Genomic DNA, 15,607 nt, shown 5'->3' with positions numbered 1-15,607 from the left:
AGTACTTGGGGGCAGGGCCAGTGACATAATTTACAGGGCCCAGTGCCAAATGAAAATGCATGGCCCCCGGTTCAAAAAGCGGGGGCTTGGGGGGTGAGAGGGGAGTGCTGTTAAAGGTACTCACGTATAAAACTTTTCCTTTCCTTGTGCTCTTCTTACTCTTGACCTGCCCTGGGCCCCTCTGTTGCTATTTAATGCCGCTCTTCCTTGTGCACTCACGGAGATCCTGGCAGGTGAGTGCAGACGCTCACAGGCACCTGAGGGCCCCAAACTGTGACTTGCCATGCAAACACACAGTTCATCCGGCTGCCAGGCTCCCCCTCTGCCTGCCATCAGGTCTAAACAGTGGTGGGAAGTTCAAGTCAGGAGCCTCCCCTTCCCTTGGACCCCCTGCCCCAACCCATCGCAGATGGGTGAGCCCCCAGGGTATTGCAATCTCTGTACTGGGATTTACTAGACACGTGGATGATGCGTGGGCAAGAGGCTAGCTGCCACCAAGTTGCCCACCGAATATATGCTTAACCTCTAAATGCCATAGGGGGTGTGTCCCCAGCACTGACTCACCAGGGAGCCGGGAAGCATGCAGCCAAAAACTGTCCCGTGGAGCCAGCTGGTGGCAGATCCAAGCCCCCAGAGTATTAGACATTATTTATAAACCAGAAATTCAAAGCTAAACTTATGAAGAGCTTCAAGGTGGGACCTGCAGCATTAGACCCAAGCTGAGGCCCTTCTGAGAGTGGGTCCCTGTGCTACTGTCCCGGTCACAGACTCATGAAGCCAACCCAATGTAACTGGAATGGGCCCTTGCTGCTCCCCAGGTGGAGTGGGGGGAGGGACTTCATCTGGTAAACTATTTCAAAGACCCTCTCAATCCCAGTGAGCCTGGCCAGTGCTCTGCTGGACCCACCTGGCTACAGATGAAGATCAGCAGCCAGGCACCCTCCCAGATGGAAGCCAGGACTTCAACAACTTTTGAATCCCACCCAGGAGGAGCGGATTTTACACAGGACAAAGACACCACCCCCCTCAAGATCAGTGAGTACCTCCAAATGTGGATCTTCAGAAACCAATACTTCCTGAATCTTTCTAGAGGTCGTAAGGCAATGACTGACATTCCTTCAAATGCTCCATGCTCCACTACTTCCAGCAGGCCCTGGAACCTTTCCTGTGGCCCACCCCTAAACACATGGCCCTGTGGGATGCCCGCACAGATCCAGTACTCTCCTAAGGCAGTTCATCTGGAATCAGCTGGGGTGTCAGAGATTGACTGGGGTCTGACTTCTCACTCCAGATGTAACCCCTCACCCACTGAGTGACCAGGCCACCCCACTGGGCCACAGTTCCCTCATCTGAAAAATGGGCAGTGAGCACTCTCCCTACGGCTGCTAGATGATGAAGATCAGAGACGACTCGATTTGCAAATCAGTTTAAAAGCAGAGATGTTCTTGATCAAGATAAATCATGTCAGTGACTTCCCACGGCTGAAGGATGGTCACAGGCTCACAGTTCTGCCCAGGTCAGTGATTGGGGGCCTTTGCACTTGCTGGTCCCTTGGCCTGAAGTCCTTTATTCAATCTAATGTCCCCTCTGCCCCTCCACAGGAAGCACGCCCGGCCCCCAGTCACACCCTCTGATCCTGCACCTCCTGGCCTGGGAACCTCCTCTTCCCTTTCATTCCCTGTCCAGAGGCGTGCAGTCTCATCCTGAGCTGCTCAGGGACAGACACTTTGTCTTGTCACAGCATCGTCCCCCGTACCTCTCGCTCAGCCAACCTGGCACAGTAATAATTCGTTAAATAAGCGAGTGTCCCAGGACCTCCACTGGCCACTTTACAACTTTTTAACATAAGAAAGTAAATTAATCAGGGAGGCTTGGGTGGCTCCGTCAGTTAAGCGTCTGATGATCCCAGAGTCCTCCGATTGATCGGATGAGTCCCGTCTCAGTCTCCTTGCTGGGAGGGGAGCCTGCTTCTCCCTCTGCCTGCCACGCCCCCTGCTTGTGCGCGCTCTCTGTCTCTCTCTCTCTGACAAATAAATAAATTTTTTAAAAAAGTATATGAATCATACTGGATATAACATAAAAGAGAAGAAAGGGAAAGTTAGTTGGAGGGGCAAAGAAGAGCGAGAAGAAGAAAAAAAAGCGAGAAGAACTCCTTTGCGGGGTCCTCACGTCCTATCTCCACCTCCCCTCCCCGCCCCCCGCCCCCGCCCCCCGCCCTGCTGTCAGGGGACCTCCGGGAATCAGATCCAGGGTCCACCTCCTAGAAGTCGAGGTGACGGCGCAGGGATAACTCCGTACACCGGGGCGCACCGGGGCGCACCTGTCCCAAGCCCTCGCCCGCAAACCCGGTAGTAGTTACTGGGCCGGGAATTTGCTGACCCGGCCGCGCAGATCCGCTGCCCCCAACCCCCGCAGGAAGGCTCCTGCGGCGCCTCCTTGCGTCCCACCGGAGTCACCGCGCGGTGACAGTTCCAGCTCAGCCCCCATCTCTTGAATCTCTTCCGGGAGACCCCTGAGCAGGTGGGAAAACTGGGGATCCCGGTCAGGAGTCCAGGTTCCTGAGGGTTCACCCAGAAGCTGCTGGGTGACCTTGGGCGCGTCACTTGACATCTCTGGACCACAACTGACTCCTCCGTGAAAGGGAATAAAGAGAACGTTTTCCTTTAAAGGCCGTGCGGTGAATCAAGTGAGACCACGCCTGCTGGACGCCTGGCACAGAGGCGTAAACGCTCATTTAGGAGATGAGGACCTCGCTTTCCCTCCAGAGACCGTACTAGGTGCTGGCATAAAAAATAAAAAATCTGTCAAGCCATAGCCTGTCTTCAGGGAGCTCTCAGGAGGAGAGGACATTGACAATGTACTCCGAGCAAGAATGGAAGCCCACCCAAACTCAGCCCCACAGCGGAGGTTCCGCTTGCCCCAGGACTGGCGCTGCAGAGTTCCGGGGACTCCAGGCCCCGAGCTGGGAGCCAAGGCGCAGGGTCTGCAATCCGAGAAAAAAGAAACGTCGTTGGGGTCGGGGGGCTGCTTCACCCTGAGAAGCCCCCAGGTTTCTCAGCTTACCCTCCGCACCTTCGGTAGTGTGGGAACGGGGGAGGGTCGCAGGAGAGAAGAGGCCAAGGAAAAAGCTTCTCTCCGGTCCAGGCATCACCGCTCCTGTAACTGGGGCATGTCTCCTACTCCGCCCCCACCACTCTCCTCCTTAACGCCATGCAGAGCTTCTGGAAAACCAAAGCCGACCCTGTAGGGCTCCTGTTTTAAATTCGCCAGAGGCCAGTTCCAGCCTCCCCGGGCTGTTCCTGCCTCCGAGGCTTTGCACTTGCTGGTCCCTCTCCATGGGAGAGGGCTCCCCCTCACCCTCTGGATCCCAGCCCACACACTGCTCCTCCAAAGAGGGGTCCACTGTGACTACCTCCGCTGTGCTCCCTGTCCTCATCCTGTTATTTTCTCCCAAGCACTCGTCTCTACCTGAAATTCCTATTTATTTGTTAGTGTATAGGTCTTGTTCAATTGCCGTTGAATGAATTAATGAAAGAACACTGGACTAAAATCAGGGATGCGGGCTCTGCCCAGACATTCTGCATGAACTTGGCCAAATCCCACTACCCCTTCAAGCCTCAGTTTTCTCATCTGTAAATGAGTACATCACCCCATTAGTGACATGGCACATCTGTAAGATGGCATCCAAACCCCGCCTGGGTTTAGGGATGCGCGGAGCCCTCAGAACAAGGCAAACTGTTCAATCTTGACTGTGGTTGGAGGGAGATTCTGCCAAGTGCTGTTGTCTGCAGTAAATGCTTCCAGGTCCCCTCCTGGGCACGTGGATGAATTTCTGCAGTCACACCTCTGGAGACAGCCGCCATGATTGGTGGACACAGATCTGGTCTTAGACACTTGTGTGACCTTTGGCAAGTCACTCACCCACTCTGTGCCTTGATTTCCTCACTGGTAATGTGAGTTAATGAGGGTGCCTGAGTGCCATCGAGAGAGGAATAAAGGAGGAATCTCTTTCAGTTTCGAGTCCACAGTGGCCATAGTCTTCCTTCGGTCAGGTCACCCTCCAAGGACAAGAACACACCTCCGCTTCAAACCCACCCATCCCTCCAGCCTCAGACCACGCCCCCTCTGCCACCCCGCCCCACCCCACCCCTGCCGCTGCTCCCTGAGGATCAGAACCTTCTGCCTTCCAAGTGGCTGGCTGGAGGGCCGGGGGCAGCCACCAGGAAAGAGCAGCACATAGCCGTCCAGCCCCTGTGCTCTGTGCTCTGGAGTTCTCAGGGCGTGTTCCACGTGGGGTCAGCCCCGGCTTCCCTACACCAGCCTGGGAGTGATCCCATTCCCCGGACTAGGAAACCGAGGCTCGGAAAGGCTAAGCGACAGGGCTCAGCAAAGGCTGCCTGGGTCCGAAGCTCTGCTCCAGCTCTCACCAGCTGTGTGACCTTGCTTGAGTCACTCATCTCCCTATGCCTCTGCTTCCTCATCTGTGAAGTGGGGATGCAATGGTGCATGCATGCCTGGTAGTGTGGATTTGTTGGCATACTCCCCATGGACCACTTGGAGGTCCTGAGGCAGGCAAGCGTTCAGGACACCTCAGCTGCGGTCACATTATAGCAGGGACAGGTCGACTCTACTGGGAAACCGAGTGGCATAACAGACCTTAAACATTCGCTTCCAGTTGGTGTGGCCCTGACAGTAGCTGTTTCTTCGGTGGAGGAGCCCCAGCTGCCACGGGGTGGGGGTGGGGGGATTGAAAGGCGTCATCAGAGAGAAAACAGGGTGTCTTTTAAAAAATAACATCCCGAAGCCCCACAGTCCAGCCTGCCCTCGGGGCAGCTCATCTGAGCGGGGCCAAAGGGCCAGGACTCTGCGAGTACGGCCAGACGGTCGCGGGGGAGGGGGAGGCCGGGGGTTGGCCCGGTGCAGCGGCGACTCTGAGGTCGCCGGGACAGCGCGGAGGCGACCGCGCCCTACCCGGCCGCACAGCAACACCGCAAACGCGGCCTCCGACGCGCAGCGGCGCGCGCGCACCGCCAGGAGCGCGCTCGCAGAGACTCGCAGACACACCCCAGCCCTGCGAGTCCGTCAAAACCCGCTTTCCACGGGTGGGTCAGGAGGCAGCCCCCACGGTCCCCCGAGCTGCCGGCTGCGAGCGACCGAGCTTCTGCGCCGTCCCCGCGCCTCTAAAATGGGCTGCAAAGGCCTCCACGTGCGGCTGCTACTCCCCACAACGCAGAGTCTCAGGTCGCGGGCGTCCCCTCCGTCGGCCCCCAGTCAGGCCCTGAAGTAAGAACAGGCTTTGAATTCGCATTAACTACCCCAAAAATCTGTCTTCACTGCACCCCTGTCGCGGTGCTCTAGGCCCTTATGAGCCAGGCGTTAGGGACAGATTCCCAAAGCCTCGGAGAGGCGCGGCGACTTGCTAGAGATCACCACCCAGACAGGCAGATTCCAGCCCTCATGTTTGACTTGTGGGCCTGATTGTCTTTTGGAGTCCCCAGGAAGGTACACACACACACACACACACACACCTTTGAAATTCGTCTCCTTTAAGTACTCATAATTGATGTTTAATGCTGCAAATGCCAAGCATTTCATTGTATACCCATAATAATAGGAAGAGATTGTTACCACGATTCTACACTTTATATATGGGGAAAGTGAGACTCAGAGAGGTTAAGTAACTTTCCCAAGGTCACACAGCTAATAGGTGCCCAAACTAGGATTCATAAGACCAGATGGTCTGGCTCCAGGCTGGCGATCCATCATTGTCCTGACCCTGGGGTAGCTAGCTGCTTCTCCAAGCACTGCCTTCTCAGTGGGGGAGCGGGATGCAGTGGAGGGGGGTAGTGCTCGGTGATGGGATGGACATTTCCAGATCTGGGGCCTGAATTCAGTCCAGCATGAGCAGGCGTGGGATCTGATTCCGGGGAAGGCATTCTAAGACTCTGCAGAGGCAGGAGGGGGGGGGGGCCTACGGGGGGGGGGGGGGGGGGGGGGGGCGTGGGAGGAGGAGCCCCGGGAGGAGAAAGGAACGCCGGTCACCACAGGGTTCTTGTAACGGAGCTCCCAGCGTTCCCTCAGACGATTCTAGCAGCCTCCAGGTAAAAGCTCTGCGTCTTAAGATTGACTCCATGCACAAGCACAAACTGCTCCTCGGGTCCTCCACACAGTGTATGTCCCGCCAGGCACCCACTGTGCTCTGAGCTGCACATTTTGCTCCTGTGTCAAGCTCATCAGCCCAGTCTGGGTGGCTTCAAATGGCTTTGGTAGGCCTCTGCCTGCAGTCTCTTGCTGTGGCTGGATGTCCATAAGTTCTCGGGGTTGATCCCCCCGTTCAACGTCTATCTCTGGGTCTCCCCCACCAAGATTATGTGTGTCTCCCAGTGTCACCAGGTTCTGGGTGGCAGAACTTCAGTAGGGGCGTTGAGGGGTGGCGCCTTGACATTGTATGTTTGCCTCTATAAACTGGAGCTGTGTGTTTATTGGGATGTGTGTACTGATTGTGGCTTTTGGGTGTGTGTTGGCATGTGCGTGTTAGCTTTGTGTGTACAGTGTGCAGCATATGTTGATTTTGTGTGGTTGGGTGTCTGTCGGTTGTACGTGTATGTGTCACATTGCATTTGTTTGAGAGGTGTTGTCTGGGTGTGTGAATTTGTTGGCTGTGTGTGTATGCGCTGGGTGTGTATGGTTCGTGGTGCGTGCTGGTTGTGTGTGTGTGTGCGCGTGCGCGCGCTCGCGCTGGTTGGTTGTGTGTTGGGTGAGCGTCTTGGTTGAACATGTGTTGCATTGTGTTAGGTTGTGTGTGTGTCAGATGTGTGTGTTGCAGTGTATGTTGGTGTGTTGTGTGTACGACGATGATGGCGAGGGCGACGAGGATGCGCGAGCACATAGTTCGGTCTCGGAGCGAGCCTGCTCCAGCGTCCTGCTCCGGCGCCGCAAAGAGCAGGGGCTGTAGGCCTGCGGGGCCGCGGGAGGGCGCTGTGCAGGAGGCAGGCCTGTGGGATGAGAGGGTCCTCCTAGGCCTGGAGCAGGGGTGCTGCGCGAGGCCGGAGTGGAAGCTGTCGAGTGGAGCGAAAGGAGATCCGAGAGTCTGGAGTGGGGACTCCGGGGGCTCTGGAGAATGGACACTTGGTGGCCGTGGGTAGGGGGGGCAGGGACGGTGTTTCCCTGGAGCGGCCCGAGTCGGGGCTGGGGGAGTGTCCCGGCCGCGCGGCGGTGCAAGCTGCTGGGAGGGCGGGGACGGAGCCGGGGAGGCCGCACGGCCCCGGGGGCCCGGCCAGGCCGGCGCCAGCCGCCAAGTTGAAAGGCGGCCGCAGCCTCTCCTCGCTGTTTCCCACTGCGCCCCCGAGGGCTCCAGGCGAGGCGCAGGCCGGGCTCACCTCCGGGCCGCGGGTCACTAAGGGGGGCATCACTGGGTATGGGACCCCGCCAGCCTCACGGCCCGTAGGATTCGCACTTGAGGTCCCCCGCCTCCCGAGTAGCTATCTCCACTAGGCCTCCTGCGCGACCTGAGCCTTCAACCCCGGGGTCAACGAGAGGAGAAAGGAACCCTAACACAAGGCGCTCTCGGCGCGAGCTCTCCGGCCCCAGCCCAGCTCCGCAGATCGGCGACCGCCCGGGCCCCCGCGGACATGCGCGGAGCGAGAGCGCCCCAGGGCCCCTGCCGCGAAGTAATCTCTCCTACCCCGGCTTCCACGCCACAGACCTTGGGCCTTTTCGGTCCAGCCTGTGTGGTCAGAAGCTGAGTTTGCAGATTAAGCCTTTGCCTCCTCCCCAACAAAACGAAAATGCCTTCACAGACAGCTTGCAGGGCAGGTGAGATGCCCCTTTTGTTCCCGGAGGGACGGGGCTTGCTCGTGGTCAGAGCACGAAGGGGTTAAATTCGTGGAGCTAGGGCTGCCTGGGCTCCCCGAGGCCGGTTTTCCAGCGATACGCGCGCTTCGTGGGCCTTTTCTAAAACCAAAGAGCCGTTCAGGCACTAGGTGACCCTCAACGAGAGAGGACTACGCAGTGCGGGAAAGCGTGGACACCCGCGTGTAATCTGTGTTCGAATCCCTGCTTTCCCCCTAAAGGGCTGTGTGACCCTGGGAAATCAAATAACTTCTCTGGACCGCCATACGCTCTCTTGTTTAATAAATAAATAAATAAAAATCCCATGAGGTTCTTGGGAGGCGCGGGGGAGGCGGTTTGCCCGGGAATTCCTCTGGGCGCCATAGGTGGTGACTCGAAGTGAATGATCCGGTGTTTCCTGCCAAAGGAGGAAACTAGATCCCTGAAGGACCAGGCCTGGGAACCCCCTGCCCACTCTGCCCTCGCTTGATAAACAAGCAACTGGGTTCGGAGGACTGGGCTGAGAGAGCAGCGGTGCCCCGAGGACCGCCGCCAATTCCCACCAGGCCTGGCTGAACCTGGCCCCAGTCTTCACCCCACACCAGTGAGCGGCTCCGATCTAGCAAACATTTATTGGGCACCTTCTGTGTACATGCTGTATTGAGAAAGGGAATTCGAAAACAAAAGGGGGGAAAGAAAGAGCTAGATGAAAAGAAACAAAATTGGATAAAGTAGGGGCACGGGAGTGGAAGGAAACCCGGACCCAAGCCGGCAACGCGGGCGGAGGCGCGCGCAGAGGCGGGTTCGAGCGGGGGTCCCTGGGCGGCGACCTCCTCCACCCGGCAGAGGTGCTTGCGTGGGGGAAGGGGGCGCGCCCGCCTCGCCTGCAGCTACCGCCTCTCTGGAGCCGCGGCGCGTCTGCAGAGCGCGAGCCGTAGCTCATTACTGCAATTATGTTGCTCTAAGTTTGCCTCGACCCTAAATTGCCAAACTTCGAGGAGCCAGGAGGCCCGGGAGTCCGAGCCAGAGGAGACACCTGATCCTGCCCCAGCATTCCCCTACCCGCACTAGAGTAAAAGACTCCAGGGCTGCGGACGCACCGTGAACTGAGAAAAATCAGATCCAACCCTATTCCCTGGGCGCCCTCTCCCGCGGGGATTCGTTGACACTTCCCCAAGATCCTGGGAGAGGGAAGGATTCCCAGACCCATTTCGCAGATGAGAAAACCGAGGAACGGAGAAATGGAATATCTTCCCTACCCAAAGTCAGGCAGTCAGTAAGCGGCAGGGCTGGGATGAATCCCGTCGGCTTGTCTGACTTCAAGTTCAATACCATCCCCAGGACAGGAGAATCACCAGGGGTGTTCCAGAAAGGAACCCGAAAAATTTGTGAGGAGCCAGTGTTCTGCGCTCCGTCACTGTCGGGGTGCTTAGTTTATAGAGAGGAAACAACTCCTTTCTGCGTCTGCGAGAAGCAGCGATGTTCCTCAGCCCTCAAGCGCCTTTAAAGAACTACGTGAGTCTGAGACCTTTTTAGGTCTAACTCCTCTCTCTTGGGGACGAAGAGGCCCAGATTCGGGTTCTGACCGCGCTTCTGGGAACCCAGAAGTCTGTCTAAAACGACGGAACTGCACCCCACAGCAAGCTTGCTTTCTTTTCTTAAGGAGGGGAGTTGTGACATGTTGGGACTTCAGCCCCGGCCTCCGGGACGGAACGTTTGCCGGAGCAATCGGAGATTGGAGGATCGGAGACCCGGGGTGCCCTGGAACTTGCCCGGCGCCAGCTCAGAGCCCGCCCGGAGTGCGTGCGCGCAGCCCTGCGCTCTCTTGGAATTCCTAGGCAGAGCTCCGGCCCCTGGGGCTAGAAACCGCTCCATGTGCCCCAGACTCGTTTTCCACCCCGCACCACGGCCTCTAGCTGTGGAGACTTCGACCCTCCCCAAGTCCAACGCCAGGTCCTTGGAGTTTCTAACAACCCTTGGCCTGCTGGCTTCCAGGGTTAACGGCTTGCGGCAAAAGCCGCCTGGGGCTGTCCTGCGTGGAGTTTGGAGGCGCGGGCCAATGTGGGACTGAGGCAGGGCCGGGGGGGGAGGGGAGGGCACGCAGATCTGGTAAGAATTAAGCCAGGGCCCCCAACTCAAAAGGGAACAGAGCGGTGTCTGGAACATAGTAGGCTCTGTTTACTACGAGGTCATTTTCTGCCATCAACATCCTTGCAGAATTCCCCCCAGAAGGCTAAACTTGGCGCTCGTTCAAATATATTCTCCTGGAAGCCTGAATCTAACCTACTATATAAAAGAAAAACCAAGTTTGTGAGCGTTTGGAGGCAGGGGCTCATGCAAAGGACACGCCAAGGTGGGAAGTGTACTGTCGCCTTGGGTTTTCAGTAAAGTGTTTTGTTTTTAAGGGTCGTAATAGGGGGTGTGAAGGCGTTCACATTCTGGCAGCTCAAAATTAGATCCACAAACCGGGTCTCCACCAGCGCAGCGATTTAGAGAAGCAAAGCAATGGCCTCCACCCCCCACCTGGCCTCCTGTGGGAAAAACAGGTTTGCGGGGGTGGGAATTGTCTGGATTAGCTGTCTGCAGTCATCAAACCATTTGGGTGATTCGCTTTGTTTTCATAGACAGGTTAAAAGGGAAGAAAAAAGAAAGAGTCGGTTACGGGTCGCCTGAGCAAGTGTCGATTTCAGCTTAAAGTGAATTGGAAAATTGAGCCTAATTATCCTAGGTAATTGCTTCAATTCTCCACTTGACTTTGCTAATGCAGATCTGTCCTGCGTGTTCAAAAAGACACCCCCTTCTGTCCCTGAATATCCTGTTGTCACCTTTGAAAGGTGCTAGTGTAAAACTACCATCATGCTGAAAAGCAATTGCATATGTGAACAGAAGGCAAGAAGTAAAATCCAAATAAAAGCCTAAATCAATAAAGAGATCGTTTCTTGTAGCTTAAAATTAATTTATTTAACAAATATAGCTATAATATAAATGATAATAAAATTTCAAATATACAGTATATTACACACAATCCCTTCCAAAGGGATTCTTGAGAGTCACACAAATGTACTGTTAAATAGAAACAGGAGTTTTAAATTTTATTTTACAGTTTTTTCTGGTACTGGTGAGAGAGGTCCCTTCAACCTACCTTGGCAACGCATCTGTGTCACCCCCCTTCCCCCCACCGAAAGCAGACGTTGTGCAGTTGAAGTTCTCTGAAGTTTTCCGATGGAAGGACGGGGGTTTCCATCTCCCCTGGCATGCTCTTCTCTTTTTCTCCAACTGTTCTTATTTTCCAAAATCTTCACACGGGAGTTTCTCTGTGCGTCTCCTGCCTGGTTGTCAGGACAGGACGCAGCCGCCTAGTGCCGGTCCGACCACTAACTCTGCTGGGGACCGCTGGGAAGTCTACACCTCTCTAAGTTTCTCCATCTGTAACACAAAGGGTAGATCTAGATTCTAGAAGAGTGTTAAGGGCCCCTTCCAGCCACTTTTGGGGGAGGGGATCAGACATAGGAGAGCGAACGCAGGGAGCAGCCGAGGATCAACCGGAGCAGCGTGGGGGTTAAAGGGGAAGGAGCCGGGCGGGGCCGAACAAGGGAGCTCGTTGCGGGGGGGATGGCACCTGCCGCTCGCAGGAGACCGGGGCTGGAGGAATCCGCTGGTACCACAGGGAGGCGACCCTGGGACCCTCTATGTCAGGTGGTACATGCTGTAGCCCACATGGGCTGTGTAGAGTCCCACGGGCGCCACCGGCAGCGCGGCGCGCTGGAAGGGGCCAGAGGCCCCGTAGAGCGAGGCGCCCGCCGCGGCCGCTACCGCCGCGGGGCCGCCGAGCGGGAAGGAGAGGCCAAAGGCAGCCGGCGGCAGCATGGGCTTGGCGGCCATCTTCAGCTTTTCCAGCTCTGCCTCCTGCAGTCTCTTGGCCTTGGCGCGGCGGTTCTGGAACCAGATCTTCACCTGCGTCTCGGTGAGGCTGAGCGAGCTGGAGAACTCGGCGCGCTCGGCGATGGACAGGTACTGCTTCTGGCGGAACTTGCGCTCCAGCGCCAGCAGCTGAGCGGTGGTGAAGGGCGTCCTCGGCTTGCGGTTGGTCTTGTGCTTGCGCAGGGTGCAGGCCGGGGGGCTCAGCCGCCCTAGGGGGCCGAGAAAAAGGCAGGGGGTTAAGAGAGCGGCGCGGGAGTGTAATCTGCCCACAAAGTAGTAAGAGTGGTCAATAACAATACCAGCTATTCGTTTTCGTGGAGCATCTCGGTGCCAGGCACTGGGAGAGACACTTGGAAAAGGTTTTCTCCAGTGGCCACACCCCGCGGGGTAGACATTCCTGTCTACTTCTTGCAAATGAGGAAACAAAGATTCCAGGTGAAACAGACGCAGGCTCAAGGCCCGAATTTAACTGGGAAGAGGCGGAATGCCTTCATGCTAAGTGGCTGCTCAGGAGGGCCTTCCGCGGCTGGTGTCCAAACGGTAGGTGTTAATAAGGTTGATGGAACACGCGGAAAAGGCCCTGCACCCAACCCAAGATCACATCTAGTTTCATGAATTGGCTAAACATTTATCTGTGCACACCAAGCCTTCAGCGCTAGCGTTGCGTGGCATCCAACCCGGATCTCCAAATTCCACTCTTTCCCTTGGAACAGCATGTTCCTACAAGGTTCTGAGGGCCGTCCCTGGGGACCCAGAGGTGGAGCAAAGCCGGCTGTCAGGCGGTCAGGGAGGTGGTACCACGGCCATATCTCAAATATATGAAGTGCCAGTGGGGGGGGGGGGCTACTTCTGATTGTCTCGATTGTCTCAATGGTCTCTTGGATCTCTCCCACCCCCAGCGCCTTGGCCCTCTGGACACACACAAATGGGAGTGGCGCGGGGGGCTGCAATCACTTCTCCACCTGTGTCTGGGTTTGCAGAGATCAAAGGTGCCAAGCTTTTTCTTAGGGCTTCAAAATATACTTCAAGGATGGGAGGTGAGCGAGCACCTAGAGAGAGGGTTCCCGCAGGTCTGAGACTGAGTCCTCTGGGCCAGTCAACCCCTGCCACACAGGGCAGCCATGGCCAGATAAAACATAGAACAAATTATTTCCAGGACAACGGGGATCCCAAGGACTTTGGGGTCTGGGTGGAGGCCCTAACTGAATTCCCAAGTCCTGGAAAGGCCGCTTTCCCTACCCAGCAGCTTCTTCCCTTGGGAAAAATGAATTCAAGTCCAGAATGTTTCACCATGCGGGTTTTGCCTAAGCATGCATTTTTTCGTTGTTTGTGTGTGTGTGTGTGTGTGTTTTAATGATCCTTTGGGCTCACAGACCACCAGGATATGAGTCAAACGAAACCTCGTGTTAACATCCCCCCTTCTTCCCTGCTCCAGGCCATTGAGAGTCCGGGAAGCAGTTGGCCCCCGACTCGCTTTCCGCCCGGCCGCCCGAGGGGCGGGCGCCGAGGAAAACGTCACTCTCTTCGGTAGCGACAGCACAGCCCTGGGCCACCTTCTCCAGCCCTTAGGCCCAGGGAGCGGTTGGCCTTTCAAAGACGTTTAATCCCTAGATAAAAATCATTCCTCAGCATCACGCCATTGAATTCGGGTTGCTATTATGCCGCGCAAAATAATCGGAGGAAACGAGGAAAACTTGGGAATTTCCCGTGCTCCTGAAATATCTCCGAGCGTGTTTGCTGGGCAGAGAAGCCGGGGGGCCATGAGGCCTTGGAACGACCCCGAACGCGCCTTTGACGGCTGGAGTCCGCTTCAATGGGCCCAGTCGGCGAATTTGGGAGCTTCCCACCGCAAGGGAGGGGGCGCCTCCCACTAATTGACTTGGTGCCCCGCCCCCTCCCCTGGAACCTGAGCGCCCCCTCCCACTAAATGACCCATCCACCAGGAGCACTAAGTATCTGCCTGAAACTTGAAGGGGGAAGGGGGAATCTTGCAAGAGGTTAAGAACCTCTGGGAAAAGAGATACTTTAATGCGGGGGGTGAGGGCAGTCTTCTACGAGAAAGTGAAACTCTGAGCGCAGGGAAGATGTCCGCACCGCTTGGACCCACCCGTAGGGATAACGGCGAAGTAACAGGGTTTTGGGGGCAGATTGGGAAGTGGGGACTCTTGGGGTCCTTTGACGGGGGCTGGAGGAGAGGGTGCCCAGACACCTGGCCCTACAAGTTAACTGCCAGCCGCAGCGTCCCCTGGCCAAGGCAAGGAGCCCGCGAAAGTGGACCGAGAGCTGGGTTTCCGCCAGGCCTCCACCCCTTTAGCTGATGAGATTGGGGAGAGGAGTAAACCCGGGCCTCCCCGCCAAACCCTCTGCAGCACCAGCTCCAGGCATCCAGCTGCAGGTACGCAGCCGCTGGAGACAAGCAGGCGCCGGCGCGCGGCCTGGCGCCCTCGGGTCCCGCACCCCCGCCCGGCCCCCTCCCCCGCCGCCTGGGTTCTGGCTACTTACTGGCCGGGGGCGGGGAGAAGCGGGGGCTCTGCATCCACGGGGTCCTCTCGGGCTTCTCGGGGCTCTCGGCTTTGACCAGCGCATCTTCTGGCAGCTTGAGAAGTCCTCCCACCGAGAAATGGCCCAGCGGCCGCGGCGAAGACGGCGCGTCAGGGGCTCCCAGCGACCCCGGCCGGGCGCCCAGGGGCGGCGCAGAGCCGCCCGCCGCCTGTGCGCCCTCGGAGGCCACCAGGGCGCTCTCCTTGGCCCCGGGCTTCCTGTGGTCGGCCATGAGCGCCTCCACGCTGAAGGGCAGGAGTGAAGGGGACACTTTGGGCTTGGCCCCCTCCTCGTCTGCGCCCATGGCGGCCGCCGTGGCCGCGGTGGCGCTGGGGGCCTGGCCCCCGCCTCCCCCCGCCGGCTTGCCGAAGGCGGAGTCCTCCACTTTGACACCGAGTGGCAAAGAAGTCATGTCAGCAGCCGGGGCCATGCAGAGCCGGGCCCCCCCTCCAGCCGCAGCACGGGCCAGCCGCCGGGCATGGGCTTCGGGCGGACTGGGAGCGCGGCCGGCCTTTGGGAGCGCCCGGGGCCCTGGCCGGGCCGGCCCTCGCGCGCGCGCCTCCCGCCCCTCCCCAGAAGGCCAGCTCCGGCGCTCGGGGCCTGGTTCTTCGCTGGCGCCGCCGCGCAGGCCGAGTTCCCGGGCGCACTCGCCGGCTCCGGGTCGGGCCGCAGCTCCCCAGAGAACTTGTTAATAAGGCGAGGCCAGCGCGGCGGCGGCCAATCAGCGCGCGAGGGGGCGGGCCCGGGGCAAGCCATTGGGCCGCGCTCCTGCGGACTGGCCCCGGGGCGCACTGGGCCGCGGGGCGCGCGGGACAGGGCCGGGCCCCCCGGAGGGCAGAGGAGGGGAGGGGGCGCGGGAGAAACTTTCTTCGGCGCTGCAGCCTGGGCCGCCTCTTTCCGGGTGCCCGTCGGTCTCTATTTTTCTGTGTTCCTGGGGGACTTGCCTTCTGCCCACCCCTCTCTCCCACGCCTCCCTTTTTTCTGTACTCCTTCCCTGGTTCTCTCTACCAAGGCTTCTCCTACCTTCTTCTTCAGTCAGCTGCTGCGTGCGTTTCTCTGTCCCCCTCCGATACCTGCCTCCCCTCTTCTGTACCACGATCATTTGAGATGAGTCGTTTCATGAGTACTTCTTTTATAGTTTAAAAAATCCGCCTGGTTATTTAGTAGAAAGACGGGTTGTTAATTTCTTTTTCTTAAACACCTTTATTTTCTTCCTCTGTTTCAATCTTCCAAACTTTACCTCGGAGTAAAAGTGGGCCTTTGTCTCTTTCTAAGCGCCGGACTGAAGTTTGCCTAAAGAAGCCCCTCTCCTGGG

General features: G+C 57.7%; 1 protein-coding gene across 1 annotated transcript; it reads right to left on the bottom strand.

The window, feature by feature from the left end:
- Positions 1-10,872: 10,872 nt before the first annotated feature.
- Positions 10,873-14,722, bottom strand: MSX1 (msh homeobox 1). Its single transcript, XM_021677601.1, has 2 exons — positions 14,254-14,722; positions 10,873-11,960 (listed from the first exon to the last, which is right to left on the bottom strand). Exons 1-2 carry the CDS (start codon positions 14,720-14,722, stop codon positions 11,518-11,520), a joined length of 912 nt encoding a protein of 303 aa, XP_021533276.1. The 3' UTR covers positions 10,873-11,517.
- Between the last annotated feature and the right edge of the window lie 885 nt (positions 14,723-15,607).

Source organism: Neomonachus schauinslandi, chromosome 2 (genome assembly GCF_002201575.2).
Source record: "Neomonachus schauinslandi chromosome 2, ASM220157v2, whole genome shotgun sequence".
In the NCBI taxonomy this organism is placed as follows: domain Eukaryota; kingdom Metazoa; phylum Chordata; class Mammalia; order Carnivora; family Phocidae; genus Neomonachus; species Neomonachus schauinslandi.
Note: the sequence above shows the minus strand (reverse complement) of the source record. Positions and strands in the feature narration are given on the sequence as shown.